This window comes from Microcaecilia unicolor, chromosome 2, assembly GCF_901765095.1.
Source record: "Microcaecilia unicolor chromosome 2, aMicUni1.1, whole genome shotgun sequence".
Taxonomy (NCBI): Eukaryota; Metazoa; Chordata; class Amphibia; order Gymnophiona; family Siphonopidae; genus Microcaecilia; species Microcaecilia unicolor.
In genome coordinates this window covers 502227522-502249899 of record NC_044032.1, presented here as the reverse complement: position 1 = coordinate 502249899, position 22378 = coordinate 502227522, and the positions used below count along the sequence as shown (strand labels likewise).

The following is a 22378-nucleotide window of genomic DNA, read 5'->3' as shown; positions in this document are numbered from 1 at the left end:
CAGGCAGAGAGGGGAAATGCTGGATAGGGAAAAATGGAGGGGCCAGGTGACAGAGGAGCATGGATGGGCATGGATTGGAAGGGCAGGACTCAGGGAGAGGGGAATTGCTGGATAGGGATGAATGGAGGGGACAGATGGGCATGGATGGATATGCATTGCAGAGCAGGCCTCAGGCAGAGAGGGGAAATGCTGGATAGGGAAAAATGGAGGGGCCAGGTGACAGAGGAGCATGGATGGGCATGGATTGGAAGGGCAGGACTCAGGGAGAGGGGAATTGCTGGATAGGGATGAATGGAGGGGACAGATGGGCATGGATGGATATGGATTGCAGAGCAGGCCTCAGGCAGAGAGGGGAAATGCTGGATAGGGAAAAATGGAGGGGCCAGGTGACAGATGAGCATGGATGGGCATGGATTGGAAGGGCAGGACTCAGGGAGAGGGGAATTGCTGGATAGGGATGAATGGAGGGGACAGATGGGCATGGATGGATATGGATTGCAGAGCAGGCCTCAGGCAGAGAGGGGAAATGCTGGATAGGGAAAAATGGAGGGGCCAGGTGACAGAGGAGCATGGATGGGCATGGATTGGAAGGGCAGGACTCAGGGAGAGGGGAATTGCTGCATAGGGATGAATGGAGGGGACAGATGGGCATGGATGGATATGGATTGCAGGGCAGGCCTCAGGCAGAGAGGGGAAATGCTGGATAGGGATGAATGGAGGGGGCAGGTGACAGACAAACATGGATGGCCATGGATTGGGAGGGCAGGGCTCAGGGACAGAGGGGAATTGCTGGAAAAGGATGAATGGAGGGGGCAGGGGACAGATGGCCACTTTCACTCTGACTCTCAAACAGTCACTCTCACATACACTCTCCCAAACATACACACTCCAAGGAAAACCTTGCTAGCGCCCGTTTCATTTGTGTCAGAAACGGGCCTTTTTTACTAGTGGTTCAATAATTCCCATGAATGAGTTACAACCATACCAGGCTATAATCTTTTCAGGAAAGATAGGGAGGGCTGAAGAGGTGGAGGAATGGCATGGTATGTGAAAACAATATCAGAACAGCTGAAATGCAGGGATCCTGGGGAAAGGAAGAAGCTACATAGATTGTCCTGAAAAGAGAAGATGGAACCTGTAGCTAGACGGGTGTTATCTACAGATCTCCGGCACAAATGGAGAAGCTGGTCAAGGATCTGATCAAAGGGAAGGAGTGGGTGGATCATGCTCACATAGGTCTTTTCTTGGACCCTAAATCATGCTTTAGGCCCTTCTACAAAAAATATTGCAATAGCTACTTGAAAAGAAGTTTCTCATTCCAAAGGAGATAAATAGGAACTGTCTTGCAAACACATATTGCCATTGTGAGAGAACAACCATTTTAAGCAGTGCTATGGGACCCCTTAAAGAGAGTCGCAATGTAGACCAATTTTGAAATAGGGTCTTATTAAATGTCAGCAAAGGCTTTACAGTCATACAGTTGGGTAGGAGAACTCAGGGAAGTTGTATACCCAGATAATGTGTTATCTCCCACACCCACTGCAAGGAAAACTCTGCCACCCTTTCGCTAATTTATCTCTAGTGATACTGATAAGAATAGCTTATTATTATTCAACTTAAGTCCTGCATATCTCCCAAAGTTCCTGAATTCCCTCTAAAACACTGGTAGCAAATTAAAATAATTTTCCAACATTAAAAAATGCCATCAGCAAAGGCCAGTGCTCTAATGTCCTACCTTCCCAGCTTTTCCCTACTGATAGCTGGGTTTTGTCATAAAAATTGCAAAAAAACAAAAAAAAGGTGAATCTTGAATTATTGTGAGAGGGTCTTGTTCACCAAAGTGGCAGCTTGCGGACTGCTATAAAGAGCCTATAAAATAAAGACCCCCCAAATTTCTGATGAGCAAGAGTTTGAAATAAGAATGGCCAGAATACTCAAAAGTCTTCTCATCATCACAACTAATTGCAAAAGCTTTGATGTTATGACTTAGACTGTACTCCCAGACCAAAAATGTGATCATCTCTGGGAAAACATGATTAAAGTCACCAGAAACAAAAAATAACATTTTAATGAACTCTACTAGAACAAACAATCTAATAAAACAGCCCAAACCCTATCCTTTTATGTGAAAAAATAAAAAAGTTACAGAAGTTCAAACATGTAACTTTTTCAGACTGCTTATGGACCCATGATATGAAAATCACTCACTCTCAACAGTTTGGATCTTTGACTTTAGTCATATTTTCCCAGAACTGGTCAGAAATAATTTCCTAATATTAAGGGGGGAACGTATCAAGGTGTGGTACAAGATCACTTTTTACCACACCTTGATTCCCTGTGGGATTCAGCAACCTGTGAGATCCCGGTACCGAAGTTGCTGAATCCCATGGTACAAAAATAACGCTTCTTACAAGTCACCTTGTAAGCAACTTTATTTTATGTGCCCAGGAGCATTGGGCCACAAAGCCATAACCCAATACTTCTAAGCCCTGTTGTTCACAGTGCCGCGAGGCAGCATGTAAGAGTTTCCCCATCCCTTGCAGCACCCTTCCCTCATGATTTCAGCTCTCCCCCTCCCCCAGCATCCTTCCCAATCAATTCTAGCCCTCAACCCCCCCCACCAACCACCACCACCAGCAGCATCTTTCATCCACAGGTTCCACCCCTGTCCCTAGAGAGGGCCTCAGAGCCCTTACCTGGTGGTCCAGTGATTGCCAGGCAGGAACGATCCCCTTTCACTCCTGCCTAGCCTGCGCCACATTCAAAATGATGTGACTAACACTAGGGGTCATATCTTTATATAAAGAATTATTTCCTTATTTGGAGATATGATCCCTAGTGGTAGTCATGCGAGACTACTGCTAGGGAAGTATGAAATGCAAAATAGGCATCTTAAATATCACTACAGTATATTTAGTCAAGTGGTGTTACGGCCATTTAAATTGCGTTAAGAGCCAATTAACATGACTTAAGGCCCTAACGTTGCTTGATGAATCAATGGCCTTAATATAATCATAGTCTTAAAAAAAAAACTTCCTGTAGTTAGAAAATGGCTTTTTTTTTTAAAGATAATTTTCAATCAATTTTATAAACCATTTTCTTAAGTATTCAAAAAGCACTTAGATTCAAACTTCATAAGTTTCAAACTTCGTATACTTCTGCCCAAAGACTCCAGCAGCTTTCTTCTAACACACCGCAACTGTCCGATGATGGCCAGCATTTCAAATCTCTGCTTCACGGATTTGTGAGACTCTTTCAATGCCATTTCCCCCTTTGAAGCACTAACAGTGGCAGTGTTTCACATTCAGCTGCCTGGGTCAGCCCTAGAGTTTATAATAGGTCACCTAGGACAGGAGACCAAGTAGGAACCTATTTCATAAAGACACATAAATGCCTATGTATCTTTACAAAACAACAGCACAAAAGTAGCGATATTGTGGCTACAATGCAGCAGGTACATTTGCATCGGCTAAGGAGCTGATGTAAACGTATGCAGCTATCCTGAGATTCTATATATCACGTCAAGCATTCCATGCTGAAATCCAAGCATATTCTGTAACAACATGCGCAACTTCATTGGCTTAACAAGCCAATCAACGTTTTTAACAGCACTTAACAAGCAATAATGAGCATTCACTGGCATAACACACTACACCTAAATTCTAATGCATGGAGCTGACTGTCTTAAAATCAACATATGATTTGACAGCCTTCTGGAAATCGCTGAAAACTAACTTATTCAACAAAACTTATATAAAAAATCATTCATAAAGATTCATCACCAGAACTGTATTAGTACTAATCAACATTGAACTCCTTAATCTGACTACTTTAATTTCACTATTATCATCTAATGTTACTCTTGATCCTACATTTTACATACCTCATATGTATTGATTATTTCTTTACTTCTAATTTTTTGATCTCTTATGTACCTTAATTGTATATTATTCTGTTCTGCCATTACGGCATAATGTAAGCCGCATTGTGCCTGCAAAGAGGTGGGAAAATGTGGGATACAAATGCAGCAAAATAAATAAAATAAATAAAAAGGGGTATGGCTATAGGCGGGGAAATGGGCGTTTCAACATTTACAGGCACTGTTACAGAATATGCCCCGCTGCACCTAAATCTACAATGCCAGTATTTACACCACATGTCCTTTGGTGTAAATGGATGCACATAGTTCTAAGCACTCAGATATCAACTAAGCGTATTCTATATACTGCACCAAAACCTAGGCGGCGGCGCTTATAGAATACGCTTAGGCAAAAATGTATTCAGCACGGGCTGTTCAGGCGCCATATATAGAATCTAGCCCTTAATGTATGTACCTAGATGATTATTTTCCTACCCTCTGATATGCTTTGTGACTCCATCTGTGCCCCTTCCAAATTCCTCCCTCAAATACGCCAACAGATGGGTCATATACATGTGCGCACCACGTTTCATGCAGCATACTTGTAGGCATGGTGTAATTTTACAAGAAGCTTTTTATGTGCATACAACAGTACTTACAAATACCCCAAAGCATTTAATCACTGCATCATGCAGTAGTTTGAATTTTGGAAGAAGCATCTTACCTTTGGAGGTTTCAAGCCTTTCCTCTTCTGTTTTCTACCTTGCAACATGCGCCTTCTTTCCTACAAAAGACAGAACTTTCATAATTAATTTGAAATCAGAAATGAAGGCGATAAGAGAAAATGATACCTAATCCTACTAATAGCTTTTGGATTGCATTGGATCTATTGATTTTATATAGCGCACATAAACCACAGTGTCCAACAAATTCATTACAATATTACAGATAAACTTCCATTAAATAAAATCTATAACAGATCAAGTTTCTAAACGTTTACAAAAAATAAAATAGGAAACATTGTGGAGTTCCTCAGGCAAGGAGTTCCAAAGAGAAGGTCTGGCATATGAAAATGCTCTTTTTCTAGTTGTTGAAAGTTTAATGACATCAAGATCCTGGAGTTGCAGAAGACTTTTTTTGTGATGAGCGAAGTTCCTGCCTAGAAATATATTTTATCAGCTTGTCACAAAGGCTGACTGGACATCACAAATGATACGATGTGCAAACCAAACACAGCAACTTGAAACTCATACACGCTGCCACAGGAGTTAGAAATATCCAATGGGTTCAAAATGGGTACATAGCCATTTTAGCCACAAACTTATATTTTTCCTAAACTGTCATAGAGACAATATTCCTTTTCAATAACCTGCAGAAGAAAGGAGATCTTGATATCCCTCCACAAGTCGTTGGTGAGGCCCCACTTGGAGTATTGTGTTCAGTTTTGGAGGCTATATCTTGCTAAAAATGTAAAAAGACTGGAAGCGGTGCAAAGAAAAGCTACAAAAATGGTATGGGATTTACATTGCAAACTGTACAAGGAGAGACTTGCCAATCTGAACACGTATACCTTGGAGGAAAGGAGAAACAGGGGTGACATGATACAGATATTCAAATATTTGAAAGGTATTAATCCGCAAACAAACCTTTTCCAGAGAAGGGAAGGTAGTAGAACTAGAGGACATGAATAGAGGTTGAAAGGGGACAGACTTAGGAGTAATGTCAGGAAGTATTTTTTTCACAGAGAGGGTAGTGGATACATGGAATGCCCTCCCGTGAGAGGTGGTGGAGATGAAAACGGTAATGGAATTCAAACATGCCTGGGATAAACACAAAGGAATCCTGTTTAGAAGGAATGGATCCAAGGAATCTTAGCGGAGATTGGGTGGTGACTGTTTCCGTCTTTTTACCACCACCACCCCAAATTATTATGTACCAGCCACCCATAATTTGGAATGATAAACGACAGGCCACGTATGAGAAAAGCAGTTTTTATTACTTACCAAATACAAGCACAATCATTTTCTCAATGGAAAACAGTTCTGCTATACATCAGTATTATCTGTAACTGTCTCAGTTTGGTATTCCCCTCTTGTTACTTATATACTATTTTTAAAGTTCCTCATTGCCAATGCTCCTTCCTTTGAGATTATTCTTTGTTCTTTTTTCTTACCATCTGCTTCCCTTACATTACTTAATCTATACATAACAGCTTATCCTGTGATTCATCATGAGGGGCATAATCGAAAGGGGCGCCCAAGTTTTCCTGAGGACGTCCTCGCAGGACGTCCCGGCGAAGTGGCGGGGAAACCCATATTATCGAAACAAGATGGGCATCCATCTTTCATTTTGATAATACACTTGGGGACGCCCAAATCTCACCATTTAGGTAGACCTTAGAGATGGTCGTTTCCGGTTTTCAGCGATAATGGAAACCGAGGACGCCCATCTCAGATATGACCAAATCCAAGCCCTTTGGTCATGGGAGGAGCCAGCATTCATAGTGCACTGGTCCCCCTCACATGCCAGGACACCAACCGGGCACCCTATGGGGCACTGCAGTGGACTTCATAAATTGCCCCCAGGTGCATAGCTCTCTTACCTTGGGTGCTGAGCCCCCCAAACCCCACTCCCCACAACTGTACAACACTACCATAGCCCTTACAGGTGAAGGGGGGCACCTACATGTGGGTACAGTGGGTTTTGAAGGGCTCACATTTACCACCACAAGTGTAACAGGTAGGGGGGATGGGCCTGGGTCCGCCTGCCTGAAGTGCACTGCAGTACCCATTAAAACTGCTCCAGGGGCCTGCGTACTGCTGTCAGGGAGCTGGGTATGACATTTGAGGCTGGCATAGAGGCTGGCAAAAAATATTTTTGAAGTTTGTTTTTTTAGGGTGGGAGAGAGTTACTGACCACTAGGGGAGTAAGGGAAGGTCATCTGGTCAGTATGGGCACCTTTTTGAGGCTTGGTCGCAAGAAAAAAATGGACCAAGTAAAGTCAGCCAAGTGCTCGTCAGGGACGCCCTTCTTTTTTCCATTATCGGCCGAGGACACCCATGTGTTAAGCATTCCCCAGTCCCGCCTTCGCTGTTTCCGACACACCCCTGGGAACTTTGGTCATCCCCGCGACGGAAAGCAGTTGGGGACGCCCAAAATCGGCTTTTGACTATGCCGATTTGAGCAACCCTGGGAGAAGGACGCCCATCTCCTGATTTGTGTCGAAAGATGGGTGCACTTCTCTTTCGAAAATAAGCCTGCATGTGTGCCTCTCTCATGCATTTCTGCACATAATGACCCAGACACAACTTGTGACCTGTAACTCACTCTTGTTTTCCAGTTGCCTCCCTTTGGCTGTGTTCCATGGCTCATGACTGTGCTATATTTCTTCATGACGCCAGTAATTGGGAAGCAAAACCGGTGCTGGGCAGACTTCTATGGTCTACGCCATGATCGTGACTGGATATGGATGGGCTTGAGTGTAACCATTAAGGGGCTTCGACGTTAGCTTCAGAACTTTTAGTACAAGAAGAGTGCTGGGCAGACTTCTATGGTCTGTGCCCTGAGAATGGCAAGGACAAATCAAACGTGGGTATACATATAAAATATCGAATACCATGTAAAATGAGTTTATCTTGTTGGGCAGATTGGATGGACCATACAGGTCTTTATCTGCCATCATTTACTATGTTAGTATATTACTCACGTAAGTCAGGGGGTACATCAACCACTGGGAGATTAAGGGTGAAACCTCCCCATATCTCTTCAGTGAGGCACTGCTCACTAGGAGCCCCTTTCTGAAACCTAGACAATCCAAGTAGCAAGTGTAAATCCTGATGTTTTCATACAAAGACCAGGGGACACTCAATGAAATTACGTAGAAATACTTTTAGTCTTAGTATTTTTTTATTAATTTTAGTACAAGAAAAGCATGAGTAACAACAAATGGATTATATAATTTGACTTAACATTGGAAAATATACAAGAACACTTCTCATTTTACATCTTGAAAATAAGATATTAAAGGAGACCACTTTTCCTTATACAAAGCAAAATGAGATGATTTTTTAGCAAAATATGTTTCATATTTATAAGTTTGAAATAACAGATTCCACCATTCTTGATAAGTAGCTTGATGCAGAATTTTCCAATGTGAAAAGACTACTCTCGGAGCTAAATTCAACATGGTATTAAGAAGTGCGCATTCATTAGTCTTTAAAGTGCTTTTTAAACATTGAGCTTTAAGTATCACATATTTATATAGTATTGGACCACAAAGATGGAATATATCTTTGAAAGAGAGGGCGCCCATCTTTCGGGAGATGGGCACTCTTCTCTCAGGGGCGCCAGAATTGGAATAATCGAAAGCCAATTTTGGGCGTCCCCAACTGATTTCCGTCGCCAGGAAGGCCGAAGTTCCTGGTGGCGTGTCATAATGGTAGCGAAGGCAGGACAGGGACGTGCCGGGGCGTGGTTAAGAGATGGGCGCCCTCGGCCGATAATGAAAAAAAGAAGGGCGTCCCTGACGAGCACTTGGCTGACTATACTTGGTCCATTTTTTCTTGCAACCAAGAAGGTGCCCAAAAAGGTGCCCAAACTGACCAGATCACCACTGGAGGGGATCGGGGATGACCTTCCCTTACTCCTCCAGTGGTCACTAACCCCCTCCCACCCTCAAAAAAAACAACTTTCAAAACTTTTTTTGCCAGCCTCTATGCCAGCCTCAAATGTCATACCCAGCTCCATGACAGGTCCCTGGAGCAGTTTTAGTAGGTGCAGTGGACTTCAGGCAGGTGGACCCAGGCCCATCCCCCCTACCTGTTCCACTTGTGGTGGAAAATGGGAGCCCTCCAAAACCCACCTGAAACCCACTGTACCCACATGTAGGTGCCCCCCCTTCACCCCTTAGGGCTATGGTAGTGGTGTATAGTTGTGGGGAGTGGGTTTTGGGGGGGTTTCAGGGGGCTCAACACCCAAGATAAGGGAGCTATGTACCTGGGAGCAATTTGCGAAGTCCACTGTAGTGCCCCCTAGGGTGCCCGGTTGGTGTCCTGGCATGTGAGGGGGACCAGTGCACTACGAATTCTGGCCCCTCCCACAACCAAATGCCTTGGATTTATTCGTTTTTGAGATGGGTGCCATCAGTTTCCATTATGGGGGAAAACCGAGGGCGCCCATCTCTAAATCCGGCGATCTCAGCATTTAGGTCGAGATTTGGGCACACCCAACCGTATTATCGAAACGAAAGATGGACGCCCATCTCGTTTCGAAAATACGGTTGGCTCCGCCCCTTCGAGGCGCTGTCCTCGAAGATGGGCGCCCTTAGAGATGGGCGTCCCAAATCGAAAATGCCCCTCCACATGTTCATCCAAAATCCTTGAATACATATACAATCAAATGTAATATGTCTGATAGTGCCTTGTTGAGACTGGCAAGACTAACAAATTCGAGATAGAAGGGTCAATCATGTGTGATTTGAGAGGTGGTGTCCAAAAGGACCTGTGCATGAAAAAATACAGAGATTGTGTTAAAGATGAGGATCTAGAACATTTAAACAGTGAACTCCATATCTGTTCACATACTTTGTCTGAGATAGGTTGCTGGATATCCTCTTCCCAGCATTTAAGTAAACCTATACATTTAACAGGAGATTTATTAGAGATAAATTTATATATATGAGATGCCACATGCCCAGTAAGTTGGAATCGTTTGGACATATAAATAAGTTCAGGTACATGAGATATTTATTGAAATTGTAAATTGCTTTTTTTTAGCACTGAGTTAAGTTGTAACCATTGATAAAATTGAGAGTCTAATAAAGAGAATTCTGCTTTCATAACTGAAAATTATTTCCAAGTATGATCTTTTTAAATCAAGGAAATTACTAAGATCCCATATACCAATACGCTGCCACTGTGACCAGGAAATCTGTTTTCTATTAATTATAAATTTAGAATTATTCCATATAGGTATGCGTGTGGTAGCAGACCAAGGTATATTTAGCTGCTTATCAAAAGAGGATAATAATAAATCTGTGAATATCTTTAAAAAGACTTCTTTAACTGCTACTTTCCAGAAATTCAGCCTTTACAGTGATTAAATATCACATATTAGTAGGTGAGTCTTTATCAAGAAATTTTTGCAGGTCAGCAGGATCATTATAATACTTAGTATTATTTTGAAAAGTTGCCTTCATGGTTGCAGGTTATAAGAGGCCATATTGAGCGCCTATGGCTTTCAGTTTAGGGCGCAATTCAAGAAGCATCTTCCTTTTTTTTTGCAGTGGGTTTAGAGAAATCTGGTACCAAAAGAACTTTTACTCCAGCGTACATCAGAGGAGATTTTGAACGAGTATTATTAAGTAACAACATAAGCTGATCATGACAAAGAAATTTAACAATGATAGGACGAGGGTAGTTTTTCACCAGAGTAGGCCACAATATAATACGATGAGCATGCTCTATATCTATCACTGTGTCAACAGGCAGATCACCGATTTTTATGAAGAACGATCTCAAAAACGTTAACATATCCTTACCTTCAATTTGTTCAGGTACTCCAAGTATGCGAATATTCTCAATCGATTAGATAAGTCCTCAATATCACACTGCATGAGTTCAATTTTATTCAATTTATGGTTCATTTCCAAATGAAGTGCGTCATGAGCTGACATACTGTCTTCAAGAAATTCAATTCTAGTGTTGAATTGGGTAAGTTGGGTAGAGATTGTGATTAATTCTGATTTTATTTCAGAGGTGGTGTTGAGATTCTGCTGCATTAAGATATGCAGAGCCTTTTTACGTCTGCAAGAGATTCTGCTTTGTTACATGGTAACGGTAATGGTGACTGCAAGGCCTTTTCTGGTGTAGAGAGGTCCGCTTTGTTCCTTTTAGAGGCTGAGTGGAGAGAGTACGAACCTTCGTTTCGATTAGATTTTGAAGTCATCTTATTCAGATACGCTGAGAGTGAAGTTTTACACAATAAAATGAAATAATCAGGTGCTATATCATGGCAACAGCGAGAAAGCCAGAAGGAGAAAACTCTAAGCGTTCATGCTGGATGACGTCACGTGCTTCCCCTACGTGGAAATACTTAAAAAAATATTTTTTCACTCAAAAAATACTTAAGTTCTGGAACTTGTTGCTGGAGGCTGTGGTAACACCAGTTAGGATATCTGGCTTTAAAAAGTTTTGGACAAGTTCCTGGAGGAAACATTCATAGTCTGTTATTGAGATGGACATGGGGGAAGCCATTGTTAGCACCGGGATTGGTAGCATGGAATGTTGCTACTAACTGGGTTTCTGCCAGGTACTTGTGACCTGGATTGGCCACTACTGGAAACAGGATACAGGGCTTGATAGACCATTGGTCTGACTCAGTATGGCTATTCTTATGTTCTTATCTCTCTTCTGAAATGGGGAATATGTGTTTATTTTTGACCCACCCTAGTCCTGCCCACAACACACTCAAACCACACCCCCTTGCTATATGCACTTTTAGAGATCTACAACTCAAACACACTCCCTCTAAAGACTCTTATACCGCTAACCTCAGCGGTGACACTCACCAAAAACAATCTCTTAATATGGCGAGATTTACACACCCACTTCTTCATCGGGAAGCGGTAAAAAAATCTTTTAAGCAAATTCTTAATGTTTTAATGTATTCTTTTGTGTTCTGTAGCATTATAACTACTAAATGAAACAGATTAAACTTGAAAATTTTAACAATCCAATACTCATCTTTTTGTTGTTCTTATCAGCCGGGGGATTTTTATTGCCGACATAGGCTATGTTTTGCTTGCCAGCTGTATCAAGGCTTACCCCCCCCCCCCCCCCACCAGCTAAGAATGATGCCTGGCCAGAAAGGTGGAGGTGTCGTTCTTAGCAGGAGGTAAGCCTTGATACAGTTCAACTAAAATATCTAAGTGGTTTACAAAGTAAATAATTACAGGGGAAGTGCAAACATGACAGTGAGCATTAAAACAAAAACAGAGAAAAGAATCAATTTAAATCAAAAAAGGAACAATGAGAAATAGGGAAGATAGTAAGGGAACGTGAAACAGGCTGCTGCCAACAAACAGGGAAATGGCTCAGATGAGACACACTAGTCTAAGATTGTGGAAAGGCATGAGAAAATAGGTTTTAAGAATGACTTTACATTTCTGAAAAGAAGGTTTGGCTGTAAAAAGAGAGCAGAAGGTTGTTTCCTAGTGTAGAGTCTACGGCACTGAAACAGGAGTTCCTTATACAGTCAAGATAAACATGACAGTGAGAAGGCAGAACAAGAAGGTGATGCTGGGAGGAACGGAGGGAATGCTGAGGAGCAAAGGGAATGAAAAGACAGGAAAGAAACAGAGGCAGCCCTGAGTGTAGGACCTGATAGACTGTGAATTCTCTCTGCTATAGAAAGCCAAATATGAAAAGAGGGGAACATTCTTTTATCAAATAAGGGCTTAATAGCTGTATTTTGCATCAGTTGTAATTTCCTGATTTGGGCGACTGGTAGAACGCAATAAACGGAATTGCAGTAATCCAGTTTGGATATGACCAGAGCTAAAAGAGGGATCCTAAGCGAGGAACGGTAAAGGCTATGGATGGGCCGACTGGACATGTCATGTGGTCTTTATCTGCCATCATTTTCTCCAATAAGTATTTTAGGTGCACAGGCAGGGTGGGGTGGGGAGGCGATAATTTAAAAAAAAGACACATAAAAATGTTCAAAAAAACTCGCCTACTTTATAAAGGCCACATAAGCAATTAGTCTCGGTAGTGCACAAATGCTCTTGCAAAACATTTACAGCTGCTCCCATGCAGTGCAAACGTGTGTGTGTGTGTAAGTAACTTTTCAAACAGGCAAATCACCTGAGTACTCACAAAGAGTATAGGAACAATTACAGAGAGGTGTATTACCACAGTAAGATCGTCAATAATAAGCTGCTGCTCTGTAACTTGAAGCCTCAAGAATTCAAGCTCTTGTTCTTCTTGTGTTGTACTGAGGTCATTCAGGGAAGTGTGCCGCTTCAAACAATTCGGCGTGGATAACTTTTCTTTCTGCGTTAAAATAAAAAAAAATCTAATCATTTGTACCATCTAAATTCATACATTTCCTGCACTGAGAAGGCACCTTTAGATTTCCAAATAAGAAAGCCTACCATGTTTATAACAGCAGCTAAAGACACTCCTTATATTCAGTAGACAGAGGAATATGAAGCGTCAATGCAGAAAGCTCGGCAGGTTTGCAGGCAAGAATGAACCTAGCCTTGGCCCAGTAATGGGTCTTTACAAGTCAACTTTATGGCTTCTTGACCCTTAAACCTTGCTTAGGTTTGAATATATCCCTTAAATACAATTTTAATACGTAAGGGCCCAATATTCAGCCAGCAGCAATTAGCGTCTTGTTCACCAGTGCCAGCATTTCACCTGGAAATTCAATGCCAGGCCATGTCCAGGCTCTGGCGTTGAATTTCCAGGTACATGGAGTCGGTGAAAACAGCCAGTTAAGTGCGATATTCAGCACTTAACCAACTATGAAGAACTGCATAAAGATAGGACTGCGTTTTATGCAGCTATCTTAGCCGTTAAATGCTGATTTTCATCACTTTAACTGGCTAAGTGCTGACTCCACCCCCGGAATGACCCGAAATAGCTGGTTTCAGCTTGGGCACTAACAGGGCATTTTCAGCAGCACTATTCAATTAAGTACCACTTAAAATGCTGGACAGGTGATTTAAATGGCCAGGAGCCTCTCCTGGCCAATTAAATCATTTTGAATATCAGGTCCTAACTTTCCAGCTTCGAAACCTAAAGTGCTTCTTTAAAGCAGTTTTTCAACAAACCTGACCCAAAAGTTCAATACAATAGAAATGATATATTAAATACACAAGTAAACTATTTTTTTTTTTACTACAGTGGGCTGCTCTTACTGTATTTATTTATTTAATTGCATTTGTATCCCACATTTTCCCCACCTATTTGCAGGCTCAATGTGGCTTACAGAGTCTTGTTTTGGCATTATGTGATAAAAGACAGGCCATGGGTCTCTAAGTTTTATAATTCTTATTGGTTGAAGTATTGGTTTAGAAATGAGCCAAAGGTGGTTTTCCCTGTTTTACAGGGCCCTTTTACCAGCAAATCTGAACATTCAGAATTTCTCAATCAAATATTTAGAGCCCCAGTTTAGAAAACATAGAAACATGACGGCAGATAACGGCCAAATGGCCCATCCAGTCTGCCCCTCCTCAGTAGCCACTATCTCCTCCTTTTCCTAAGGGATCCCATGTGCCTGTCCCATGCTTTCTTAAATTCTGGCACAGTACTCATCTCCACGACCTCCACCGAGAGGCCATTTCAGATAGAACACACAAATCAGAATTGAGGCATCGAGGTCTGGATATGTTAAATCCTAGTAGTATTATAGAAAAGGATCTGCTAAAATACATGAAGAAATGCACATGTGCACTGGTTTTGTGAGGTGGGAATAACCATTTTACAACTGTCAACATCTAAAATATTCAGTGGAGGCAACTAAGCAACATACATGGCTAAGGGGGCACATTGTACAAATCAGGGGCATAGCCAGACTTCGGCGGGAGGGGGGTCCAGAGCCCAAAGTGAGGGGGCACATTTTAGCCCCCCCCCCCCCGCCACCACCACCACCAACAACTTTGCCCCCCCCCGACGACGACCCTCTCGACCCCCCTCCCTCCCACTGCCAACCCTCCCCCGCTGCCACCGTCGCCTACCTTTGCTGGCGGGGGACCCCAACCCCCGCCAGCCGAGGTCCTCTTCTTCCGGCGCAAGGGTTCGTTCTGTTTCTGTGAGTCTGGCGTCCTGCATGTTGTATGTGCAGGACGTCAGACTCACAGAAACAGAACGAAGCCTTGCGCCGGAAGAAGAGGACCTCGGCTGGCGGGGGTGGGGTCCCCCGCCAGCAAAGTTAGGCGACTACGGTGGCGGGGGAGGGTTGGCAGCAGGAGGGGGGGTCGAGAGAGTCGTCAGCAGGGGGGTCCAGGGCCAAATCTACGGGGGCCCAGGCCCCCGTGGCCCCATGTAGCTACACCACTGCTACAAATTAGTGCTTAGTGCCTCCAGTTAGGCATGCTGATGCCACACACTGAGGATCAGATTCTATATATGGTGCCTAAAAAATCCATGCAGTAAACATTTCCAGCTATGTGTATTCTATAAGCGGCACCTAGATTTAGGCGCAGTATATAGAATACTCTTAGTTGATATTCCAGCGCCTAAAACTATGCGCATCTATTTACATAAACGAAAATGTGACATCGATCCCTGCGTGTACATTTATGCTCACTGGGCCATATTCTATTAACTATGCACGTAAATTTTGGAATGCTCACGAAAACGCCCATTTCTCTGCCGAGAGCCACACCCCTTTTGAACTGCGTGCTTTAAAATTTAGTCGCAGTTCATTATAGAATATGCTTAGCGAGTTGTACGGGTAAATTCTAATTATTGCCAATCAATGCTCATTATTACTTAAGTGCTGTTATCAATGCTGATTAGATGTTGTCAATTAAGTTACGCACGTTGTTATAGAATATGCCTGGATTTCATCGCGGATCTCTAGGCGTGCTATATAGAATCCAGCAGTGAGAACCAATTCGATTAACAGCATCTATGTATAAGATGCCTTTATAGAATACTAGCATAAACCCGAATTGAGGCATCTAAATTTAGGTGCAATTATTTATGCTAGGTCACTGGAAGTAGTCTTTGGGCATGCCTAAGTGTGCCATGCAAAGTGCGTAACGTTCTGTGCCTGTATTGGAGACATGCCTACACCTCTCCCATGCTCTAACCATGTGTAACCACTGTTCCTTCTAAGCTGAGCGGGAGTCCTCTACCTACAGTCCTGCCAGTGGGGGGCGCTGTTTCATTATCACATTTTCAAATAGTGAGCTACAAGAAAGCTCTGTAGGACTCCAGAGAACCTGCCTGTCTTTAACAATTGAAAACACAGGATTGAAGCAGCACCTGCTACTGGCGGCAATGCAGTTGGAGGACTCCCGCTCAGCTTAGAGGGAACAACGGTGTACACCCCTCGCTTGCAGTTCCTCACTATTTTATCGAATAACATGCATGCACATATGCACATAAGTGGTGCTTTCCTGTGCACTTATGTGTGCAAGGTGCAAGTAATTGCCATTCACATGTCAATAGTTAAGGGGCCCTTTTACACAGCTGTGGTAGAAAGCGATCTGAACGTGCCTTTATACAAGTTGTCCTGTGCGCAAAGGTCATTTGACCACAGCCAGAAAATGGCCAATTTTCCATTTTCCAATTTAATGGTCATGTGCTCGTGTTGCCATTAGTGCATGACCATTAACAAAAATTAGCACGTGAGCCCCTACTGCCACCTGTTTTGTAGGCAGTAAGGGCTCACGTGCTAATCCTGTGCTGATCACTTAGCATGAGGCAATGCCAAAGCTCTAACTGATTAGAGCAAAAATGCCCACTCTCTTCCCCTAGACACGTCCTCGGCCAAAAAATATATTTTTTAGTGCATGGGTACCGTGCGCACATTTGGAAATTACCACGGGACGCCTGAGCGCACCCTGCGGTAAAGCCTTTTAAGCTGTGGTGAGCCCATGCTAGTGCTTACCGCAGCTTAGTAAAAGACCCGTTAGACATGAAAGTCTGTATTTCAGAATCCAGACATGTGAGTGCTCACACACAAATGTGTGTGTGTGTGTCATTTTTGAAACCTATACATCTAAAATCTCCCATGTAAGCACATTGCCCACAATCATTTGGAAGAATTGCTTGTAAGAGGAAAAACATGGGGATGGGGGTGGAGACTCGGGGTGACCTCCCAATCTCTCCTATTATACAGGGCTGCCAAAAAAAAGAGAACTTTTAAAAACCTATAAGCAGCAGGGAGCAGCTGTAAATCCCAACACTGGATACGCATTCCTCTTCTGCAATAGAGAATACACATGTACTTGTTTAGTATCATTCTAGCCCTTAGTATTTAGAGCACTGAATTCCAACTCAAGAGATTTCCTGTACCTCAGTCTATCCAGACATAATTGGGTCCTATAAAGACAGTTCCCTCTCTCTCTCTCTCTCTTTCTGTCTCTTTCGTGGAAGATTAGTAAGAATGTCACCAAAGAAGCTGTCTGCTTGAATGTTCCTAAACTACTAAAAATGTGAAGCTTGAATAAAAAACCTGGATTCTTATTTTTGTTATTAGGTTTAACTGTACACAAGTATGTTACATCCTCACCACCAAATTTCATTCGTATAATTTTATTTACCATTTCAGCATTTTCCCTCGAAAGATTTTTATATTTTTCTTCCATCCTCTGTATAGCCTGAAGCATGTCGTCATTCTTTTTGGACATCCTATTATTCTTTTCTAAAAGAGGTTTCAACTGGACTTCTGTTTCTCGGACACGTTTCAGCTGAAAAAGAAGTTCATTTCATACCATGAGTTACTGTGCTCTACCATAATCAAAGGGGGAAAATGCACATGTCCCTCTCTTTTAATATAACATTTTTATTACAAATGTTGGTTATTGCAAAAAGTAGCTCTGTTACTCAAATGATTAAAAGGGAATGTCTAAATACTAGGCAATCACATTTATGCACAGTTTAAGAACATACTCGGATAGATCGAAAGTTCATCAACCATCCTGTTTCCAACAGTGGCCAATCCAGGTTACAAGTACCTGGCAAGATCCCAATACAGTACAATACATTTTATGCTGCTTATCCTAGAAATACTGTCAAAAAGTTAGGCGTTCTACTTATTATGTTCAAAAGAACACAGCAAACATATGCAAAAAATGGAAAGTAGAAAAGTGAGTGCCAACAAGTACTGTTCTAATTGAATCTTAGGGACATCTCATATAATATCATTTGGCTGTATATGTGACAAAATACTCTTGTACAGGAAATACATAGTAGTTCCGGTGTAGGCTTTTAAAAAAACGCCACCGCCATTTTCCTGTTTATGTAGAGTGAGCATAAGGCATACCAGGAAGTTGAAACTGTAAGTCTCGAGCTTAATCTTTCAGGAAGAAGGTATTTAGAGAGTATGTATTAATTAATTTTCTGTTATGTATTGATGGTCTTGCAGGATTATCTCTTGACAAAGCAACCCAGCGAAACAGGTCCTGTCTGGATAACAAAGGTTCCTGGATGCTCCTCAATACATACACAAGATGCACAAGATAAGTGATTGTGATAGTTAAACAGTGGTGGTTTAAATAGATACCTTCCTACTGTTTTTTAAGTGTGTGCTTTAAGTACTTTCCACATTAATATACATTTTTGCATTTAAAATACTTATAAAATTTGGATGGAGGGGGTCGTCAATGATTAAAGACTGCTATGGCTGATAGACAAGAGTATTTTGTCACATATACAGCCAAATGATATTATATGAGACGTCCCTAAGATTCAATTAGAACAGTACTTGTTGGCACTCACTTTTCTACTTTCTATTTTTTGCATATGTTTGTTGTATCCTAGAAATAGGCTGTGGATTTTCCCCAAGTCCATTTGGCTTATGGACTTTTCTTTTAGGAAGCTATCCAAACCTTTTTTTAAACCCCGCTAACTGATTTTACTACATTCTCTGGCAGATGTCTAGAACAGTGATTCTCTATCCAATTGTCAGAACACACCCAGCCAGTCAGGTTTGCAGGATATCCACAATGAATATGCATGAGAGAAATTTGCATACAATGGAGATAGAACATGAAAATTTCTCTCAAGCCTATTCATTTTGGATACTACACTAGTATTCTATAAGGACATCTAGAGACCTAGGTTCCATTATACAACAGGCTCCAATCACATGGCCTCAGGGCACCTAGTTGGAGGTGCCTGGTTATAGTTTCCAAAACCTGCTAAGTCCATATTAGTTGCATTGAACTTAGAGGGTTTTGGAAAACTTACCTCTTCAGACAAGTTTACCCGAATAACCCAACTTAATTCTTGAACTTAACCATGCTACCCATACTCCAATCCTCTCCCCCACAACTCTCCCAATTGTCTTACTCCTTACAACTGGATCATCTATGTTATACTTCGTACCATACTGTGTACCTTGTACCTTACAACTGGATCATCTATGTTATACTTCGTACCATACTCTGTGTACTTTGTACCTTACTTTGTGTTATCTCTGTGATACTCTGTACCATATCTGTAAGCCGCACTGAGCCTGCTATCGAGCGGGAAAGAGCGGGGTATAAATGCCATACATTAATTAATTAATTAAATAAGCCTTTCAATTGCCCCCTAAATGGGAAATTCTATAACAAGCCACCAACATTTACATTCCCCTGCTCTATCATACAATTCTAGGAGGTTTCCAATTCACATACATAATAAAATCAATACAAAAGACACACTGTTCTTCATACACATAGGCAAAATAACAAGAACAGTGGGGAAATGGACCAGGCACTCCAAGAACAACTCAAAAAATTCTCAATGGGAACAACATTTATTGATGGAAATCTCAAATAAGTTTTATTGATAGAAGACTCGATACAATACTGTGTTTCGGCCAAATGCCTGCCTCAGAAGTCTTTAAATATTGTCTGGAGAGTAAAAGTTTACAATAGTAAACGTACCAATTACCATTGAAAACAAGCTGTGAAATGAGAAGTGTCTTTATAAACTGGGAGATCCTCCGATAAAGCCAGTCAGGCAAAACGGGCGCCTATAAGGATCTTCAGAAGACTGAGATAAGTACTCTTCAATGAAAGATTGAAGCGTCTGCTAGAAATGCCAGTAATAAAGACACTAGAATTGTATGGATCTTCATGAGATCATTACAAGATTAACAGTAGTAATTTTGAATGCAGTCTTATAGTCAGTGTCGGCAATGAAGTTGAAATAAAGTTTTATGATTACAAAAAAGATACATGGGATAAAGATTTAAATAAAATTAAAAAAGACTTCTATAAAATAAAAAAGCAATAGGTTTTCTGGATCAATGATTGACATGGCTCATGGTACATACAAGACAGCCTTACTGTTGTTATGACAGTGTGATCATGTAGCGTGTTCTGAGGTCCTTTTTTACCTATAAAAAAAATTTTCTATTGACAATTAGATAACTACTTTGTTGGTGTTAGATGAGTGACATAATTACAAATTACAAGTTCTTATACTGTTACAGTTTTTTTTTTAAATGTCACCTTTCCTGTCAGTGTGCGAGTCAGTCACCATTCATTCACTGACAGGAAGGGTGACATTTAGCAATGAACAGTAGACTACAACTATGATTTTAATGAGGCAGTAATTTTCATGCTCATTGTATATAGCATGCCACATTATTTTAGGATTGGTAATTCTGCAACAGAGTCATGACTCAACCACAAGGCTTTCTGCATCAGCCTACACGTATGGACAAATTGGTCCACACCAACTACAATCCTAAATTTATATAGATAAAGTTCCCCTGAAAAACATTCTTGTACCTTTTCAAATTCCGCTATATCTTTTTTAAGATATGGCGACCAGAACTGAACGCAATACTCAAGATGCAGACGCACCAAGGAGCAATGCAAAGGCATTACAGTATTTTTGGTCTTATTCACCATCCCTTTCCTAATAATTTCTAGCATCCTGTTTGCTTTTTTGGCCGCTACCGCACACTGAGCAGAAGATTTCAGTGTATTCTCAATAATGACACCCAGATCTTTTTCTCGAGTGCCGACTCCCAAGATGGACCCTAGCATCAGGTAACTATGATTCGGATTATTCTTTCCAATGTGCATCACCTTGCATATATCCACATTAAATTTCATCTGCCATTTGGATGCCCAGTCTTTCAATTACTAAGGTCTTCCTGCAATATTTCACAGTCTGCACATGTTTTAACAACCTTGAATAGTTTTGTATCATCTGCAAATTTGATCATCTCACTTGTCGTTCTGATTTCTAGATCATTTATAAATATGTTAAATAGCACCAGTCCCAGTACAGATCCCTGCGGCATTCCACTGTTCACCCTCTTACATTGAGAGAAATGACCATCTAACGCTACCATCTGTTTTCTGTCCAATAACCAATTCCTAATCCACACCAGAACCTTCTCAGGAGTCTCTCATTAGGAACTTTATCAAAAGCTTTCTGAAAATCTAGACATACTACATCAACTGGCTCACCTTTATCCACATGTTTATTCACGTCTTCAAAGAAATGAAGCAAATTGGTGAGGCAAGACTTCCTTCAGCTGAACCCATGCTGACTCTGTCCCATTAAACCATGTTTGTCTATGTGCTCTATAATTTTATTCTTTATAATAGTTTCCACTATTTGCTCAGCACCAATGTCAGGCTTACTGGTCTATAATTTCCCAGAGCACCCCCTAGAACCCTTTTTAAAAATCAGCGTCACATTGGCCACCCTTCAATCTTCAGGTACTATGGACGATTTTAATGACAAGTTACATATTACTAACAGCAGATCAGCAAATTTCATGCTTGAGTTCTTTGAGTACCCTTGGATGAATGCCATCCAGTCCAGGTGATTTACAACACTTTAATTTGTCAATTTGGATCAGGTTCACTGAGATTTCTTTCAGTTCATCTGGATCATCACCCTTGAAAACTGTTTCCGGTACAGGCAGATCCTTTACCTCTTCTTCCATAAAGACAGAAGCAAAGAATTAATTCAGTTTCTCCACTATGGCCTTGTCCTCACTGAGCACCCTTTTTGCTTCTACTTGATCTAACGGTCTCACGGATTCCCTCGTGTTGGACCTGTTTAAACCAAGCCATGTTTTTGTACTTTGTGTTCTGTCTTTGATTGCTTACTGTTTCCAAGCCTCATTTTCACTGAAGTTTTCTTAAGAGGGTTTATATTTAGATGTTTTTATGTATTCTTGTATTATTTATGGCTCATTTATTATGCATATATTTATTTATTGCATTGTTCATGTTTCTTTTTAAGAGGTTTGTACTCCTACATCATGTATCTATTTTTATGCATTTATGTACAGTGGTGGAAATAAGTATTTGATCCCTTGCTGATTTTGTAAGTTTGCCCACTGACAAAGACATGAGCAGCCCATAATTGAAGGGTAGGTTATTAGTAACAGTGAGAGATAGCACATCACAAATTAAATCCGGAAAATCACATTGTGGAAAGTATATGAATTTATTTGCATTCTGCAGAGGGAAATAAGTATTTAATCCCTCTGGCAAACAAGACCTAATACTTGGTGGCAAAACCCTTGTTGGCAAGCACAGCGGTCAGACGTCTTCTGTAGTTGATGATGAGGTTTGCACACATGTCAGGAGGAATTTTGGTCCACTCCTCTTTGCAGATCATCTCTAAATCATTAAGAGTTCTGGGCTGTCGCTTGGCAACTCGCAGCTTCAGCTCCCTCCATAAGTTTTCAATGGGATTAAGGTCTGGTGACTGGCTAGGCCACTCCATGACCCTAATGTGCTTCTTCCTGAGCCACTCCTTTGTTGCCTTGGCTGTATGTTTTGGGTCATTGTCGTGCTGGAAGACCCAGCCACGA

The 22378-nt window shown here is 41.5% G+C and overlaps 1 protein-coding gene across 6 annotated transcripts in view; it reads right to left on the bottom strand.

The window, feature by feature from the left end:
* Positions 1-22378, bottom strand: part of JAKMIP1 (janus kinase and microtubule interacting protein 1) — a 360574-nt gene that overhangs the window by 118425 nt on the left and 219771 nt on the right. For all 6 annotated transcript variants that reach the window (XR_003940703.1, XR_003940707.1, XR_003940704.1 and 3 more), the window contains 3 exons: positions 17142-17288; positions 12772-12912; positions 4584-4643 (listed from right to left, as the gene is read on the bottom strand). Coding sequence is in view for 1 of the 6 variants with exons in the window: in XM_030191173.1 (XP_030047033.1) it covers positions 4584-4643; positions 12772-12912; positions 17142-17288 (348 nt within the window). In the remaining 5 variants the exon portion in view is untranslated. The remainder of the gene's footprint in view (positions 1-4583; positions 4644-12771; positions 12913-17141; positions 17289-22378) is intronic.